This window comes from Phacochoerus africanus, chromosome 14 (assembly GCF_016906955.1).
Source record: "Phacochoerus africanus isolate WHEZ1 chromosome 14, ROS_Pafr_v1, whole genome shotgun sequence".
Classification (NCBI taxonomy): Eukaryota; Metazoa; Chordata; class Mammalia; order Artiodactyla; family Suidae; genus Phacochoerus; species Phacochoerus africanus.
In genome coordinates this window covers 47,482,078-47,500,496 of record NC_062557.1, presented here as the reverse complement: position 1 = coordinate 47,500,496, position 18,419 = coordinate 47,482,078, and the positions used below count along the sequence as shown (strand labels likewise).

The window sequence follows — 18,419 nt, the reverse complement described above, 5'->3', positions numbered from 1 at the left end:
AGGGAAAGGAAGTCAAGATAACATTGAGTTTTCGGCCTGAATGACTAGGTGGGTATCGGTGCCACCAACTGGAGTGCTTCAGGAAGAGCAGGTTCAGGAAAGAAGATAATGGACTTCGTTCAGGGTATAAAAAGGATGAGGTTCCTGAGAACATCCAGATAGAGGTTACAGCAGCCACTTATTTATATTGTGTTCCTTCTATTTCAAGATACATATATACATGTATTTGTGTGCATTTTGTCCCCCTTGAGGGTACCTCTTAGATTTGAGGAGCAGTATGAGTTTGAAGCTCTAGGGAGAGAAATAAGGTGAGAAAGTAAGAGCGATTAGGGGAACTTAGAGGTTCCTATAGGATGTCCAAGTGGAGATAATGTTACAGTCTGAGGCTTGAAGAAGACGTCTCAGTTGCAAATGTAGATTTAGGAGTCTGTCAGCATAAAGGAGATGATTGAGAATTTAAGAGGGAGCGAGGTTGTCTTGGCAAAGTGTAAGGAGCGAGAAGAGCAGAGGGATGAGTTTGGAATTCTAGGGAACAGTAGTGGCAGTGTGGCCAGACTGGGGAAGTGCCGGGCTGCGGGCGCCAGGCCTGTCAGGAGTTGGGACGGGCACTTAGCAGTGTCAGTTACCTAAGAGTGTTTCAGTCAGATGAGGCCTGACAAGCATCCATTGGATTTGACCGTCAGGACGTCATTGGTGACCTTAGCAAGAGCTGTTTCGGAACTAGTGGGGATAGATGCCAGATTGCAGCGGGTGAGGCTTTATGGGAAGTGAGGGAGTGGACTGTCAGTTTGCCAGAGCTGGAGGAGGAGGGACATTCGATGCCACCTAGAGGGAGGTAGGAGAGAGGCAGGTATTTTTAAACGGGAGTGCAGTATGTGGGCAGGAGGGAGCCAGTAGCAGTTCAGAGTGTAGCAAAGAAGTGTGAGAAGTGATGTCCCCTCAGCAGGGACGGAGTAAAGGGCAAGCAGGGGAAAGTATCCTCTGAACCTAGTAGAAAAGAGGTCTGCATAGACGAGAGTGTAGGTGGGTTTAGTGGGGAGTTAGGAAAAGGCTTGACTCTTTCCGCTTAGCCTGGGCTGGGCTGGGCTGAGGGGCGGGGGTGTTGGACTTGAGCGCACTGGTGAGGGGTGAGTCGTCCGCTGGTGAAGGAGCTGTGCGCTGAGGGTTTCAAGAGAGAGAGGACAGCTGTGAGTGAGTGTGGGCTCTTCCCAGAAGCGCTCAGCTGCTCGGCGATGGGCTGGAGAAGGTGGAATAGATTATAGTGCTGGTTTAGGATTGGGGTTTTGCGAGAGGGCTGTTGTGTAGTGGTAAGGGATTGGAAGCAGGGGAATTAAAGGTGCAGCCAAAAAAGAAGAAAGGAAAATTTCTTCATCTTCCTAGGTTTGGTTTCTTTTTAAATTTTTTTCATACCAGTAATTTTTATTTATACTTTGGCCAGCATTCTAGAATTGACTTTTTAATTTATTGACATGAAATTTGCATAAGAAATGAAGCACTTTAAATGACCGAGTTCATGACATTTAGTACACTCATGATGCTGTACACCCTCCACCTTTATCTCTTGCCAAAATATTTCCATTACTCCAAAGTAAAACCCCATACCTCATAAGCACTTTCTCCCTGCTGTTGTCTCCTCTCCCCAGTTCCTGACAACCACCAATTTGTGTGCTGTCCCAATGGATTTATAGTCTTTGGATATGTCATTCTTTTTCATTTTTTTTTAATTAAAGTATAGTTGATTTACAGTGTTCTGTCCATTTCTCCTGTACGGCAAAGAGACACAGTCATACATACATATACATTCTTTTTTTTTTTTTTGTCTTTTGTCTTTTTTGTTGTTGTTGTTGTTGCTATTTCTTGGGCCGCTCCCGTGGCATATGGAGGTTCCCAGGCTAGGGGTTGAATTGGAGCTGTAGCAACTGGCCTACGCCAGAGCCACAGCAACGTGGGATCCGAGCCATGTCTGCAACCTACACCACAGCTCACGGCAACGCCGGATCGTTAACCCACTGAGCAAGGGCAGGGACCGAACCCGCAACCTCATGGTTCCTAGTCGGATTCGTTAACCACTGCGCCACGACGGGAACTCCATACATATACATTCTTCTTCTCATATTGTCTTCTATCATGCCAAGGTTGTTAATAGAAGGGAAATCTCCAGTAAGGCTAGAGGTAGCTGGACCTTATAGCCCTATTCTTGCCCTCTAAAATTTTGCTTCCTCCTTGGACTCACTTGTAATCATTACTGATGCTACCAGTGTAGGTGCTGCTGCTGTTCTGGCTTTATGTATGTTCTGTGCGCTAGCCCAGGCATGGAGCCAGGACCCCACCCTTCAGTCCTAGTAGTCGGTATGAAATAAGACTGGAATTAACCAGCTATCTTTTTACTATTGCACCTGCGGCATATGGAAGTTCCTGGGCTAGGGGTCGAATCAGAGCTGTAGTGGCCGGGCTACACCACAGCCACAGCAACTTGGGATCTGAGCTGCGTCTACACCACAGCTCATGGCAACACTGGATCTTTAACCCACTGAGTGAGGCCAGGGATCGAACCCATGTCCTCCTGGATACTAGTCGGGTTCATTTCTGCTGAGCCACGATGGGAAACCCCTAAGAGCAATTTCAGATTTATAATAAAAATGAGAGCTCGCCCATGTAATTGCTCCCCCCCACATGTATAACCTCCACCATTATCAACATCAGTCACCAAAGTGGTACATTTTTTACCAAGGATAAACCTATGTCGGCACATCATAACCACCCAAAGTCCCATAGTTTACCTTAGGGTTCACTCTCGGTGGTGTATATTCTGTGGATTTGGACAAACGTATAAGAACACATATCTGTGGAACGTCTGTTGTGGCTCAGCAGAAACGAATCTGACTGGTATCCATGAGGATGCAGCTTCGATCCCTGGCCTTGCTCAGTGGGTTAAGGATCCTGCGTTGCTGTGAGCTGTGGTGTAGGTCGCAGACTCGGCTTGGATCTGGCATTGCTGTAGCTGTGGCGTAGGCCAGTGGCTACAGCTCCAGTTGGACCCCTAGCTTGAAAACCTCCATATGCTGTGGGTGTGGCCCTTAAAAATAAATAAATTAAGAACACGTATCTGGAGTTCATCTGTGGCTTAGCAGGTTAAGGACCTAACATTGTCACTGCTGTGGTGCAGGTTTGATTCCCTGGCCCAGGAACTTCCATGTGCTGTAGGCATGGAAGTAAGGAAAAAAAAAAAAAGAATACATATCCATCATTAAAATATCATACAGAGTATTTTCACTGCCCTAAAAATACCCTGTTCTCTGCCTGTTCATCTCCCCGGCCCCAGCCATATGTTTAGTTTTAAATGGAGAAAAATTTGTAGCCTAATATATCATAGTTCAAAAGGATAACAGTAAAAGTTCCCATTAATTTTTCTACCAGTTACTTTTTCATCTGCAGGAAAAAGAAGTTAAATATTAATAAAACTCAGAGTAACACCCAGAATCCTGTCATCCTACCATCAGTTTTTATTTTTCTACATTCCCTTCCAAGTTGGTCATGTGTTATATGGCAGGTTATATAAATTGAATTTGTTTTCTTTTATGAAGACTTGATATGTGTAAAGTTCTTACCATGGCACATAGTACACAGAATCACTCAGTATTACTCTTTTTTCCTCCCCTCATGCCCAGGAACTTCTGCTATTCTTAAAGGAATGTCATACTGCCTGGGAATTGATATCCGTTCCCTTCTGGGAATAAAGCACTGCCAGTACTGTTGTGCTGCAGGGGAAACTCCTGCAGTTGGTTTCTTAACATACTCTACCACAGTGGGAACTCCAAGATCTCATTTAATTGAAGTATAATTCACTTAATGTATTACATTGGTTTCAGGTGTACAACAGAGTGATTCACTGTTTTTATCCATTACGAAGTGGTCACCAGGATCAGTCCAGTTGCCATCTGTCGCCATACAATGTTATCACAGTGTCCTTACGCTGCCCATTACATCCCTGACTTAGTTATTTTATGCTTTCTAAGTCCCTCTGTTTTGTTGCAAATGGCAAATTTTCATTCTTTTTTATTTTATTTTAATTTTTACTTTTTGGTCTTTTTGCCTTTTCCAGGGCCGCTCCCGCAGCATATGGAGGTTCCCAGGCTAGGAGTCAAATCGGAGCTGTAGCCACCGGCCTACGCCAGAGACACAGCAACTCGGGGTCCGAGCTGCATCTGCGACCTACGCCACAGCTCACGGCAATGCCAGATCCTTAACCCACTGAGCAAGGCCAGGGATCGAACCCGCAGCCTCATGGTTCCTAGTCGGATTCGTTAACCACTGCGCCATGACGGGAACTCCCGCATTTACTTTCTTTCATCACATTCTTAAAAGTTTTCCAAGTACAGCTCATTTACCTCTTTGGATTGATTTATTCCTTGGTGATTATTTTGTTTTTCAATGCAATTATAAATGGGGTTGTTGTTTATTTATTTATTATTTACTTTTTCTTGTTACGGCCACATCTGTGGCATGTGGAAGTACTCAGGCAAGGGCCACAGCAATGCTGGATCTGAGCCACGTCTGTGACCTACAATACAGCTCATAGCAACGCTGGATCCTTAACCCACTGAGTGAGGCCAGGGATTGAACCTGCGTCCTCATGAATGCTAATCGGGTTTGTTAATTGCTGAGCCATCATGGAAACTCCTTAATTTCTTTTTCTATTTTTTTTTTTTTTCCTCTATGGTTGTGCCTGCAGCATGCAGAAGTTCCCAGGCCAGGGATTGAACCCACACCACGGTAGCAGCCCAAGCCGTTGCAGTTATAGTGCCAGAACCTTAATCTGCTGCACATTGGGGAATCTTCTCTTTCTGATAGTTGTTAGTGTACAGAAATGCAACAGATTTCTGTATATTAATTTTGTATCCTGCCATATTACTGAATTAATGAGTTCTTTTTTTTTTTTTTTTTAAGGCTACGCCTGCAGCATATGGAGGTTCCCAGGCTCCGGGTTGAATTGGAGCTGTAGTCACTGGCCTACACCACAGCCACAGCAACTTGGGATCTGAACCACGTCTGTGATGACCTACACCACAGCTCACAGCAACACCAGATCTTTAACCCACTGAGTGAGGCCAGGGATTGAACCTTTGTCCTCATGGATGTTAGTCAGATTCGTTTCTGCTGAGCCATGACAGGAACTCCTAATTGATGAGTTCTAATAGTTTTTTGGTGTGTCTTCAAGATTTTCTATATATAGTTTTATGTCTTCTTACGCACTTACACAGCTATACTTCTTCCTTTCCACTTTTGAGTTCTTTTATGTCTTTCTCTTGTCTGGTTGCTGTGGCTGTTCAATAATATGTTGAATAAAAGCAATGGGAGTGGGCATCCTAGTCTTGTTCCTGATCTTAGAGGAAATTCTTTCAGCTTTTCACCATTGAGTATGTTACCTGTGGCTTGTCATATATGGCTTTTATTATGTTGAGGTATGTTTTCTCTATACCCACTTTGTTGAGAATTTTGGTCATAAATGGATGTTGAATTTTGTCAAAAGCTTTTTCTGCACCTATTCAGATTATCGTATGATGTTTATTCAATTTGTTAATGTGGTATATCACATTGATTGACTTTCAGATATTGAATCATCTCTAAATCCTGGGATAAACTCCATTTGATCATAGTATATGATCCTTTTAACAGATCGTTGAATTTGGTTTGCTAATAGTTCTTTGAGGGTTTTTGCATCTGTATTTATTAGTGATACTGGGCTGTGTGTATGTGTATCTTTGGTGTCTTTGCCTGGTTTTGGTATCAAGGTGGTACTCACCTCTTAGGAGTTCAGAGGTGTTCCTTCTTTTTCAGTTTTTTGGAATAATTTAAGAAGGATGGGTATAAGCCCTTTTTATTTTTTGCTTTTTAGGGGCAAACCCACAGCATGTGGAAGTTCCCAGGCTAAGGGTTGAATCAGAGCTGCAACTGCTGGCCTACACCACAGCCACAGCAACTCAGAATCCAAGCTGCATGTGCGACCTATACCACAGCTCACACCAACCCCGGATCCTTAACCCCCTGAGCGAGGCCAGGGATCAAACCCAAGTCCTCAGGAATCCTAGTTGTGTTTGTTACTGCTAAGCCACAACCGGAACTCCTTATAGTTGGTCTTGTTTATTGGTGTGTAATTGTTTGTAGTAATCTCTGATGATTATCTGTATTTCTGTGGTGTTGTAACTCTCTTTCATTTCTGATTTTATTGGGGTGCTCTTTTTTTTCTTGATGAGGCTGGCTAAAAGCTTATCAATTTTATTATGGTTTTCAGAAAATCAGCTTAGTTTCATTGATTTTTTTTTTTTTTTAGTCTCTCTATTTCATTTTTTCTCTCATTGTTTATTTATTAATGGCCGCATCTGGGGCATATAGAAATTCCCGGGCTAGGGGTTAAATTGGAGCTGCAGCTGTGACCTACGCCACAGCTACGGGAATGCTGAGACCTTAACCTGCTGTGCCATAGCAGGAGCACCCTCTCCATCAGTTTTTATTACCCTGTTTCCCCTGTACCCACCGAGATTACTTAGTATATTTGGTCTTATTTTAACAATCTTTATAAATTTGTTTTTATTGATATGCAATTCACATTTTTTAAGTGTACAATTTAGTGGTTTACAGTATGTGCATAAAATTGTGCAGCCATCACCACTAATTCCAGAACATTTTCATCACCCCAAAAAGACACCCTATATCCATTAGCAGTCACTCACTCCCCTTAGCCCTCCCTGTTCCCAACCCCTGACAACCACTAATCTACTTTCTGTCTATGTGTATTTATTTATTCTGGACATTTCATATACTTGGATCATATATGTGTCCTTCTTTGTCTAGCTTCTTTCATTTAGCATAATGTTTTCTTTTTCTTTTTCTTTTTTTTTTTTTGTCTTTTTGCTATTTCTTTGGGCCGCTCCCGTGGTATATGGAGGTTCCCAGGCTAGGCGTCGAATCGGAGCTGTAGCAACTGGCCTACGCCAGAGCCACAGCAACGCGGGATCCAAGCCGCATCTGCAACCTACACCACAGCTCACGGCAACGCCGGATCCTTAACCCACTGAGCAAGGGCAGGGACCAAACCCGCAACCTCATGGTTCCTAGTCGGATTCGTTAACCACTGCACCACGTCGGGAACTCCAGCATAATGTTTTCAAGATTCATCCATGTGGTAACACGTATCAGTGTTCCAGTTCTTTTCATGGCTAAATTATATTCTGTTATGTGGCTGTACCACATTTTGTTTTTTGTTAGTCGATGGACATTTGGGTTTTTTCTTACTTTTTGGCTGTTACGAATAATGCTATCGTAAATATTTGTGTACACATTTTTGTGTGGACTTAAGTATTCACGTCTCTGCGGTATACACCTAGGAGTTGGGTCATATGGGAGCTCTGTTTAACATTCTGAGGAACTGCCAGACTGTTTCAGTGTGGCTGCACCATTTCGTATTCCCAATAGCAGTATGTGAGAGTTCCATCTTCTCCACATCCTTGATAACTCTTGTCACTGTCTTTTAGCTATTCCAGTGAGTGTTAAGTAGTACCTCATAGTGATTTTGGTTTATACATACTTCCCCTAATGACACTGAGCTCAAATCCTCTTTGAGAAACTAGGGAGAATATAACTAATTGTCTCTAGTGGACCCCAGCCACACACCCTCTTCCCCCAATGGCTTATCTGTAATTTACTTCTTTTTCCCTCTCTTCAGATTGTGAATAAATGGAACACAGCTCTTATTGGCCTTATGACATACTTTCGGGAGGCTGTGGTGAACACCCAGGAGCTCCTGGACCTGCTGGTGAAGTGTGAGAACAAGATCCAGACACGGATTAAGATTGGCCTCAACTCCAAGATGCCAAGTCGGTTCCCCCCTGTCGTGTTCTACACGCCTAAGGAGTTGGGTGGACTTGGAATGCTCTCAATGGGGCATGTGCTCATCCCCCAGTCTGACCTCAGGTAGGCCTTGGCTGAATCTTGCTAGACCCTGAGGAAAGGGGATGTTTATTTTCAGCCTGTAGTATTTTTCTAATCTTGGTTGTGCCCCCAAACAGGTGGTCCAAGCAGACAGATGTAGGTATCACACACTTTCGTTCAGGAATGAGCCATGAAGAAGACCAGTTGATTCCCAACTTGTATCGCTACATACAGCCATGGGAGAGTGAGTTCATTGATTCTCAGCGGGTCTGGGCTGAGTATGCACTCAAGAGACAAGAGGCCATTGCTCAGAACAGGTGGGCATCCAGGAGGGCATAGCAGTCCTGTTTGGGGAGGGTGACCGTTGAGCCCTGTGTGGAGGTCAGAGAATGTCTCTCTCTTTTTTTTTTTTGGTCTTTCTAGGGCCCCACCTGCAGCATATGGAGTTTCCCAGGCTCGGGGTCGAATTGGAGTTGTAGCTGCTGGTCTACACCACAGCTCATGGCAACAACCGATCCTTTACCCACTGAGCAGGCAGAGATCGAACCCACATCCTCATGGATACTAGTCAGATTTGTTTCCTCTGAGACATGACAGGAACTCCAGCATGTCATATTTTTCTGGAGTCAAGGAAGTAGGTTTTAGGGAGTCCCCACTGTGGTGCAGTGGGTTGATGATCCAGTGTTGTCTCTGTGGTGGCACGGGTTTGATCCCTGGCCCAGTGCAGTGGGTTAAGGATCTGGTATTGCCGCAGCTGTGGTGTAGGTTGCACCTGCAACTCAGATGTGTTCACTGGCCTGGAAACTTCCATATGCTGTGCGTGTGTCTGAAAAAGAAAAACAAACCAAAAAAGTTGGAAGTAGGTCCGGTGTGTGACCCTCTTTATCCTTGGCGAGGGAGAAATGCTAAACTCTTCATACAAGCGTACGTTTGATCTTTTCTCCTTGGCAGACGACTGACCTTAGAAGATCTAGAAGATTCATGGGATCGTGGTATTCCTCGAATCAACACCCTCTTCCAGAAGGACCGGCACACGCTGGCTTATGATAAGGGCTGGCGTGTTCGCACTGACTTTAAGCAGTACCAGGTACGGGAAGGGGATGATGGAGAGAGTTTCCCTGAATTAGAATCGGTGGCCGTGAGGTAGAGGTCACAGGTATGGCTTGGATCTGCTGTGGCTGCGGCTGTGGGGTTGGTCAGCAGCTGCAGCTCCAGTTCAGTGCCTACCCAGGGAATTTCCGTATGGTGCAAGTGCAGCCCTAAAAAGAAAGAGAGAAAGAATCTGTGGCCATGCCAGGAACCTAGGGCGGTGAGCACCCAGAAGCTTGACCGTACCTGCCTTGCCATGTAGGTTTTGAAGCAGAACCCGTTTTGGTGGACACACCAGCGGCATGACGGGAAGCTCTGGAACCTGAACAACTACCGTACAGACATGATCCAGGCCCTGGGTGGTGTGGAAGGCATCCTGGAACACACGCTCTTCAAGGGCACGTACTTCCCTACCTGGGAAGGGCTTTTCTGGTAAGGAGTCTGCCGTCCCCTTAGAGCGACCTCTCCTATGTCACAGCCCTCTGAGCTCAATCCCTTCTGTGCCTTTGGTTTCTGCTGCGGTGTTTCCCAGTCAGCCAGCCCGGGGGGAGGGCAGTGTTCTGGGGGGTGGCGGGACGTGACTCCCTTGTTCTTCTGCTTCCCAGGGAGAAGGCCAGTGGTTTCGAGGAGTCTATGAAGTGGAAGAAGCTAACCAACGCTCAGCGATCTGGACTGAACCAGATTCCCAATCGTAGATTCACCCTCTGGTGGTCCCCAACCATCAACCGAGCCAACGTGAGTGTGGTGTGATCAGTAGACATGGGAGATGGGCAGCTGGAAACAAGAATTTCTTCTTCCTTGATTATGTCCTGAGAACCACAGTCCCTTGGCCTCTAGTGTCCCTCTCGTTTTCCTGTCAGGTGTACGTAGGCTTTCAGGTGCAGCTGGACCTGACGGGCATCTTCATGCACGGCAAGATCCCCACCCTGAAGATCTCCCTCATCCAGATCTTCCGAGCTCACTTGTGGCAGAAGATCCACGAGAGCATCGTTATGGACTTGTGTCAGGTAGGCTAGAATCGAGGGTGGGGGATGCCACAGAAACTCAAGTCAGCTTCCTCTTTGGAGTGTGCGGAATCCACCCTTGAAGCTCCAAGGATGAAACTTCTATTGTGGTACCAGGGGCCGCATTATCTTAGCTTCTGTAAGTGGGCTTCCATAAAAGTCGTAACCTTTCCACCTTGGCCTCCAGGTGTTTGATCAGGAACTGGATGCACTGGAAATCGAGACGGTACAGAAGGAGACCATCCACCCCCGAAAGTCCTATAAGATGAACTCTTCGTGCGCAGATATCCTGCTCTTTGCCTCCTACAAGTGGAATGTCTCCCGGCCCTCGTTGTTGGCAGACTCCAAGTAAGTGCCCTTTGACCCAGCCGCAGGCATCCAAGAACCTTAGTTTTACCGTTCTCCTAGCGTACTTGAGGAATTGTCCCTGGCTGTCTAACTTGGAGCCAGTGCTGCCCCTGGATCTTGCCATCATCCTCAACTACGTCTGCTGATTCTCTCATGGGTCTTGTTGGTCTGGAACAGGCAGAGGGGTAGGTTTTGAGATGCAGATGTAGTGATTGAGAGTTCTCGTGGTTCTGGGGATGTTGGTTGTGCTTGTGTCTGCCTGGAAGCCTACGCTTCTGACCCCTCTCCACCCTCAGGGATGTGATGGACAGCACCACCACTCAGAAGTATTGGATTGACATCCAGTTGCGCTGGGGGGACTATGACTCTCATGACATTGAGCGCTACGCCCGGGCCAAGTTCTTAGACTACACCACAGACAATATGAGTATCTACCCTTCACCCACGGGCGTGCTCATTGCCATTGACCTGGCCTATAACCTGCATAGGTAAGTTGGGGCTGAGAAGCATGTATCCGTCAGCCACATACTTTAATATATAGACGTGTTTTAAGTTTGTCCAGGTGAGATGAGATTTGGCTCTTTTCTCCTCTAGGTCACTGACTGCGTGTAATGAGCAGACAGCCAGCCTGGCCAGCAGTCTTTTCTTTCACTATAGAGTCGCGATTTGCCTTGTTCCTGGGACTGCTGGCCTGGTCTTAACTTTTCTTGCCTTGTCCACCCTCACAGTGCCTATGGAAACTGGTTCCCTGGCAGCAAGCCTCTCATACAGCAGGCCATGGCCAAAATCATGAAGGCAAACCCTGCCTTGTATGTGTTACGGGAACGGATCCGTAAGGGGTTGCAGCTCTACTCTTCTGAGCCCACTGAGCCCTATCTGTCCTCTCAGAACTATGGTGAACTCTTCTCCAACCAGATTATCTGGTTTGTGGATGACACTAATGTCTACAGAGTGACTATCCATAAGGTGAGGGCAAGACGCAGCATGGGGCTGTGGGACTCTGTGTTTGCCTGTGGGGGCGGTAAGGCAAGGGTGTGTGTCTTGGAATGAAGGCAGGATGGTTGTGTCTAGACTTTGCTAACTGACGTAATCATTCTTCAGACCTTCGAAGGGAACTTGACCACCAAGCCCATCAATGGGGCCATCTTCATCTTCAACCCACGCACGGGGCAGCTGTTCCTCAAGATCATTCACACGTCTGTGTGGGCTGGACAGAAGCGTCTGGGGCAGGTGAGCCTGTTAAAGTGTGGAGAGGCTGGAGAACCTTGCCGCCTCTTATTCTTTGGTATGTAGATGGGGGTGTGTGTACAAGAGTGAGAGTCTTCTGTTTCTCTCCTTGTAAGATTGAAGACATTTCATTTAAACTTTTCCCCCGAATTACTTAACTTTGGAAGTGTGTTCTTCTATAAGAGGTCCAGGAGCGGAGTTCCCAGGTGACTCAGTGGGTTAGGGTCAGGCATTCTCACTGCTGTGGCTCAGGTCACGGATGTGGCGCCAGTTCATTCCCTGGCCTGGAAACTTCCACTTCCCTCGAGTGTGGCCAAAAAACAACAGGAAGAGATCCAAGAGTGTTTGAGGTTCTTCATTGCCCTCTAGCTGGCTTCTCTGCTTCTTGAATGTCCCATCTCCAATCTGTCTTGAAGAAGACTGCCAGAAATCATCCTTCTAAAGGGAGCAAGCATTCTTACTTATTTATTTTTAATGTCTTTGGTCTTTTTAGGGCCACACTTGTGGCATATGGAGGTTCCTAGGCTAGGGGTCTCATTGGAGCTGTAGCTGCCGACGTACACCATAGCCACAGCAGTGCAGGATCCGAGCGTGTCTGCAAACTGCACCACAGCTCAGGGCAACGCCAAATCCTTAACCCACTGGTGAGGCCGGGAGTTGAACCCACATACTCATGGATGCTAGTTGGGCTCATTAACCACTTAGCTATGATGGGAACTCCAGGAGCAAGCATTCGTAAAACATCATTCTCACCAAATCTCTTCTCCACCTCATCCTTTGGTAACCCCCCCTTTTTTTTTTGTCAAATTAACTCTTTGGTTTCCTAGATTCCTAATGTCTAGGAAGCTGTGCAGCCACAGTTTCTCTTCCTCCATAGCATGTTTCTTCTGGCAGTGGGTTCAGGATCCTGGTACCCCAAAACCCTGATGCCCATCTTCCCTTCTTTGGCTTTGCTCCCAGATCCTTCCTTCTAGAATGAACTTTCCTCTTTGTTCTGTTAATCACTGTCTTACTCATCCCTCAAGATCTCTTTCTTTGTGCAACTTTTTATGACCTTTAGCCTTAGTTTCTTTAGTCCCCGACGTAGTGTAGTATATAATCAAATACGGGCTTAGGGTATTATTTTGTATGAGTTTTGTCTGGCCAGCTAGGTCGAAACATTCTTTGGGGCAAGGCCATGGTTTGCTTTTATCTATCCCTCTGGAGTACCTCCATTCCAGTAGCAGTGCACAGTAGAAACATAGTTGGATTGTTTCAGGGCTGGGATCTTTTGTTCTCATTGACTCAATTTCCACTCCCTTTACGCTTGCTTTTTAGTTGGCTAAGTGGAAGACAGCCGAGGAAGTGGCCGCCCTGATCCGATCTTTGCCGGTGGAGGAGCAGCCCAAGCAGATCATTGTCACCAGGAAGGGCATGCTGGATCCACTGGAGGTGAGAGGTGGTGGATGCGGTAGAAGAAAAGAGGGCTGAGATCTGCTGACTCTGTTTCTTGACTTGGACTTGATCTTGTTTCAGGTGCACTTGCTGGACTTCCCCAATATCGTGATCAAAGGCTCAGAGCTCCAGCTCCCCTTCCAGGCTTGTCTCAAGGTGGAAAAGTTTGGGGATCTCATCCTTAAAGCCACTGAACCGCAGATGGTTCTCTTTAACCTCTACGATGACTGGCTCAAGACCATCTCGTCTTACACGGTATGAAGTCACCTCTTGAGGAGGGTCACTTGTCTAAGAGGGGTAGGTTTGGGGGTCACAGGGAGATCCTGTGCCTTAGCTTTGCCCACAGGCCCCTCAGGGAGCCATTTTCACATCTTGAGCCTGTGGGTGGGTCAGTGGATACGGGACTGCATGTCAAGTTGGCGTACGGCGAGGGAGCTGAGTGGGGCACCTCAGAGTCTGAAACCAGTTCCTGGGTCTCCTGAAAGGATGGGATCAGGAGCGGGGAACCCGACCATCAAGGGCTGACCTGCCGCATCTCTCCCCAGGCTTTCTCCCGCCTCATCCTGATTCTGCGCGCCCTGCATGTGAATAACGACCGGGCGAAGGTGATCCTGAAGCCAGACAAGACGACGATCACGGAACCACACCACATCTGGCCCACTCTGACTGACGAGGAGTGGATCAAGGTGGAGGTGCAGCTCAAGGACCTCATCTTGGCCGACTACGGCAAGAAAAACAAGTGAGGAGACAGATGGGACGTCCAGAACGGGGGCCATGGGCGGCTTAGTACATGGTTTCAGGGGGTTTTGAAACATTTTCAGCTCAGAAATTTCTCAAGAAATCGTCCGGCGATGCCTGGGTAGGCAGGGTGTTCACGTGGTGTGGAAATGTCCATGTGTCCGGGCTCAGGCTGACTCGGGCCTGGCTCAGGAGACGCTCCGTTGCCATATCGAGAAGCGCATTTCTGTACCGTCCATACATTACAGGAAGTTCTAGCAGCCCAGACCCCCAGGTACCACTGCTAATAGCGTGTGCCCACACCTTCCTTGTTTCTCCGTCTTTGTCATTGTGGCAGTCAAAAAGCCCATAGATTCCCAGACGCACAGTAAGGGTAACTCTGAGAACTTGTTCTAGGATTTCCATTTTTGAGTGTTTTCTGGTGCCGGGGCACTTTTTGTTGAGGGAGAGTGGGAGGTATGGATGCTGAGCAGGTTTGAGCATGGCTGAAAGGTGTACAGGCACAGGGCCAGCCTGGGATGTGACCCATCTTATCAGTATTAGTATATTTCCACTTCACACTCCCTTTGCAAGTGTCACTTGAGGATGGTCTGGGATAAGAATATGGGCTCCCTTCTCCACCAAGTTACGCTCTTGCCATTGGGGCACACCTAAGTGACCAAGGGGAAAGGATCCTTGTGGTGTGACCCACACTCTCTCCACAGTGTGAATGTGGCGTCGCTGACACAATCAGAAATTCGAGACATCATCCTGGGTATGGAGATCTCAGCACCATCACAGCAGCGGCAGCAGATAGCTGAGATTGAGAAGCAGACCAAGGAACAGTCGCAGCTGACTGCGACCCAGACGCGTACTGTCAACAAGCACGGTGACGAGATCATCACCTCTACCACCAGCAACTATGAGACCCAGACTTTCTCATCTAAGACAGAATGGAGGGTCAGGTACTAACTATAAGGGGCAAGAGGGATAGGGACGGGAAGGACTGCCGATGCTACCTGAGGTGCTTGTGCTGAGAAATGACAACATTCGAGAGACCCCGTTGTGGCTCAGTGGGCTAAAAACCCAACTAGTATCCATGAGGATGCGGGTTCAATCCCTGGCCTCAGCTCAGTGGGTTAAAGATCCAGCGTTGCTGCAAGCTGCAGCATGAGTCACAGATGCAGCTCAGATCTGGCATTGCTGTGGCTGTGACGTAGGCCGGTAACTGCAGCTCAGATTCAGCCCCCAGCCTGGGAACTTCCATATGCCACAGATGTGGCCCTTAAAAAAAAAAAAAGAAAAAAGAGAAGAAACAGCACCCAACATTCCCTACCTGTTTTTAGGGCCATCTCTGCTGCCAACCTGCACCTAAGGACCAATCACATCTATGTTTCATCTGATGATATCAAGGAGACTGGTTATACCTACATCCTTCCCAAGAATGTGCTCAAGAAGTTTATCTGCATATCTGACCTTCGGGCCCAAGTGAGTATGTGTGTACAAGTAGGCCACAGAAATTTTTTTTTTTTTTTGCTTTTTTTAGGGCCATACCTGTGGCATGTGGAAGTTCCCAGGCTAAGGGCTGAATCAGAGCTGTAGCTGCCGGCCTATGCCACAGCCACAGCAACGCCAGATGCGAGCCATGGTCTGTGACCTACACCACAGCTCATGGCAACACCTGATCCTTGACCCACTGAGCGAGGCCAGGGATCAAACCCGCATCCTCCTGGTTACTAGTCAGGTTTGTTTCTGCTGCACCACAATGGAAACTCCCACAGATTTGTATGTGCCTAAAACACTTGAGATTTCCTGGAACTAGAGATGCTGGTTTTGAGATTCACGGATGAGTAAACACACAAGGATAGCTAAAACAGTGAGAAGGGTTTTGGCCCCCACCAGATACCAAAACCTTAAAAAGCTATGGCAATTGAGAAAATGATTATAGAGTATTACAAGAAAAAATATTTACTTCTTAGTGTTGGGAAAACCTTAAAGAAGAGACAAAAATCCATCATCAAAATTGATAACTTGTACATGACAAAGGATACCACAAAAGACAAACTAAAAACAGGAAGGGAATATTTGCATTAACTCCAAGATAAAATGTTAGGATCTAGAATAGGGAATTCTCAGAAGTTGATTTTTATCAAAGAAAACTGTAGAAGAATAGGCCAAGAATATGAAAGTATTTCAAAAAAGGAACTGCAGGTGGAAAACATAATATGAAAAGATGGTTAACTTTACGAACAATCTGTGAAATTCGTATTTTATAAAATACCAGTTTGTGGCCTCAACTTGGTGATTTTGAGATTTTTAATATCCTGCAGTGAGTGAGTTTATAGAAACAGGTTTTTTTGTTCATGACGGTGTAAAATTTAAAGTACTGCTTAGAGCTGGTTTTAAAAGTGTACTCAGCTTGTGGAAGTGCATGAGCTCTGTGCTCGTTTGTTTGTGGTGCTGTGCTGAAGTAATCAACTGGGGCGTGTGCGAGTGGTCCTGATTCCTGGAGTCCACTCAAGAGATTCGGATGTGGTAAGTCTGAGATGAGGTCCATGGTTAACATTGTGAATAATAATCCCAGGTTTTGGTTTTTGTTGTTGTTGTTATTGTTGCTGTCTTTTTAGGGCTGCACCCGTGGCATATGGAGGTTCCCAGGCTAGGGGTCCAATTGGAGCTATAGCCGCCGGCCTACGCCAGAGCCACAGCCACGCGGGAGTCGAGCCTCGTCTGCGACCTACATCACAGCTCACGGCAACGCTGGATCTTTAACCCACTGAGTGAGGCGAGGTATTGAACCTGCATTCTCATGGATACTAGTTGGGTTTGTTAACTGCTGAACCACAATGGGAACTTTTTTGGTTTTGGCTGCACCCACAGCATGTGGAATTTCCTGGGCCAGGGATGGAACCCTCACCACAGCAGTGACAAAAATGCCAGACCCATGACGCAAGGGAATTCTTTAACCCCAGGTGTTTCTGATGCAGGAGATTCTGACCGCATTTTGAGAAACTCTGTTCTTGTTCTTGGAGAAGCGAATGAGACACAGCTGACAGTCACGCGTCTGGGCTGGCACTAAGAATCTTTGGTTTTTGACCTCCTCGTCTCTAGATTGCAGGGTACCTGTATGGGGTGAGTCCACCAGATAACCCCCAGGTGAAGGAGATCCGCTGCATCGTGATGGTGCCACAGTGGGGCACTCACCAGACCGTGCATCTGCCTGGCCAGCTGCCCCAGCACGAGTACCTCAAGGTCAGTGGGGGTGCAGGTGAACTGGGGCCCTCTGCTCTCAGAGTGGTGGAGGGAAGGCAGGATGTTACTCTAATGGGTGCGATTCCTGGCTGCGGACAAGGCTCAAAGTAACTTCACTGCTCTACCAATAGGAAATGGAACCCTTAGGTTGGATTCATACACAGCCCAACGAGTCCCCCCAGCTGTCACCCCAGGATGTCACCACCCATGCCAAGATCATGGCTGACAACCCATCTTGGGATGGCGAGAAGACCATCATCATCACCTGCAGGTGGGCTGGGGCCCCCTTGGGAGGAAGCGTGGTCGGGTAGGCGTTCCAGGTTAGGACCCAGAACGGTGGCCTGAGCTCTGACTCTGTCCCCACCCCTCCTCAGCTTCACACCAGGCTCCTGCACCCTGACAGCCTACAAGCTGACCCCCAGTGGCTATGAATGGGGCCGCCAGAACACAGACAAGGGCAACAACCCCAAGGGCTACCTACCGTCGCACTACGAGAGGGTCCAGATGCTACTGTCAGACCGCTTCCTCGGCTTCTTTATGGTCCCTGCCCAGTCCTCATGGAACTACAACTTTATGGGTATGTGGGGCATTGCAGGGGGGGAGGGGGGCTGGAAGTGAGGCTGGGGTTAGGCCACCACCCTTAGTCCTTAGGGCCAGACTCTGGTTTGGAGATGGCCCGGGCTGGGTGAGGCAGGTGGACCTTGTCCACATGAGACATTTCCTTCTACTCCAAGGTGTCCGGCATGATCCCAACATGAAGTATGAGCTGCAGCTGGCAAACCCCAAAGAGTTCTACCACGAGGTGCACCGACCTTCCCACTTCCTCAACTTCGCTCTCCTGCAGGAGGGTGAGGTCTACTCGGCGGACCGAGAGGACCTCTATGCCTAGTTGTCCCCTCACCCCCTGCTTCAGACTCCCCTAAGGCTAGAGCCTTTTACCCCCACAGACAAGCTGGTGACATTCAGCAGCTTGGCCCCTTTTTCCTCTGTTTTGTGCTTATTATGTTGTTGATCTCCTGTGACTTGTAATTCTGAACAAAGTGTAATAATAAATTTTGTATAAATAGGGGTTTTTGAGGTTTTTTTTTTTTACCCTGAGCTCTAATTCTGGATGTAGGGATAATAGGCAGGACTTGTTGACAGCAGGGCGTGGGACTGGTTCTTGAGGCCCGCTGTTCAGGGAGCTGTGGGGGTAAGTATCCTCTAGACTCAGAACTAAAGGGGACTTGGACCTTCACACTGTTGCCACCATGACCACATAGGCCGATGTCCCTTCAAAATACTTGCAAACCCTCACCCCTTTTCAACATCCCTTGAGCAGTTGCTGCTGTTTTGAGTGTACAAGCTCCTGGCTTGTCCTCTGCCACTGTGGTATCCAGTCTAGCCCCTTAAGGCTTTGCGTCACTCTCAGTCCATCTT

General features: G+C 47.4%; 1 protein-coding gene across 2 annotated transcripts in view; it reads left to right on the top strand.

Annotated features, from left to right (window-relative positions):
- Positions 1–18,066, top strand: part of PRPF8 (pre-mRNA processing factor 8) — a 32,090-nt gene extending 14,024 nt beyond the window's left edge. For both annotated transcript variants that reach the window (XM_047758727.1, XM_047758728.1), the window contains exons 25-43: positions 7,724–7,971; positions 8,067–8,246; positions 8,881–9,016; positions 9,281–9,450; positions 9,624–9,753; positions 9,879–10,025; positions 10,210–10,370; positions 10,667–10,858; positions 11,099–11,336; positions 11,472–11,600; positions 12,915–13,028; positions 13,113–13,286; positions 13,577–13,770; positions 14,474–14,713; positions 15,095–15,236; positions 16,860–17,000; positions 17,132–17,271; positions 17,375–17,577; positions 17,735–18,066. In XM_047758727.1, coding sequence (XP_047614683.1) covers positions 7,724–7,971; positions 8,067–8,246; positions 8,881–9,016; positions 9,281–9,450; positions 9,624–9,753; positions 9,879–10,025; positions 10,210–10,370; positions 10,667–10,858; positions 11,099–11,336; positions 11,472–11,600; positions 12,915–13,028; positions 13,113–13,286; positions 13,577–13,770; positions 14,474–14,713; positions 15,095–15,236; positions 16,860–17,000; positions 17,132–17,271; positions 17,375–17,577; positions 17,735–17,889 — 3,234 coding nt within the window. In that variant the 3' untranslated portion in view covers positions 17,890–18,066. The remainder of the gene's footprint in view (positions 1–7,723; positions 7,972–8,066; positions 8,247–8,880; positions 9,017–9,280; positions 9,451–9,623; positions 9,754–9,878; positions 10,026–10,209; positions 10,371–10,666; positions 10,859–11,098; positions 11,337–11,471; positions 11,601–12,914; positions 13,029–13,112; positions 13,287–13,576; positions 13,771–14,473; positions 14,714–15,094; positions 15,237–16,859; positions 17,001–17,131; positions 17,272–17,374; positions 17,578–17,734) is intronic.
- Positions 18,067–18,419: the final 353 nt, after the last annotated feature.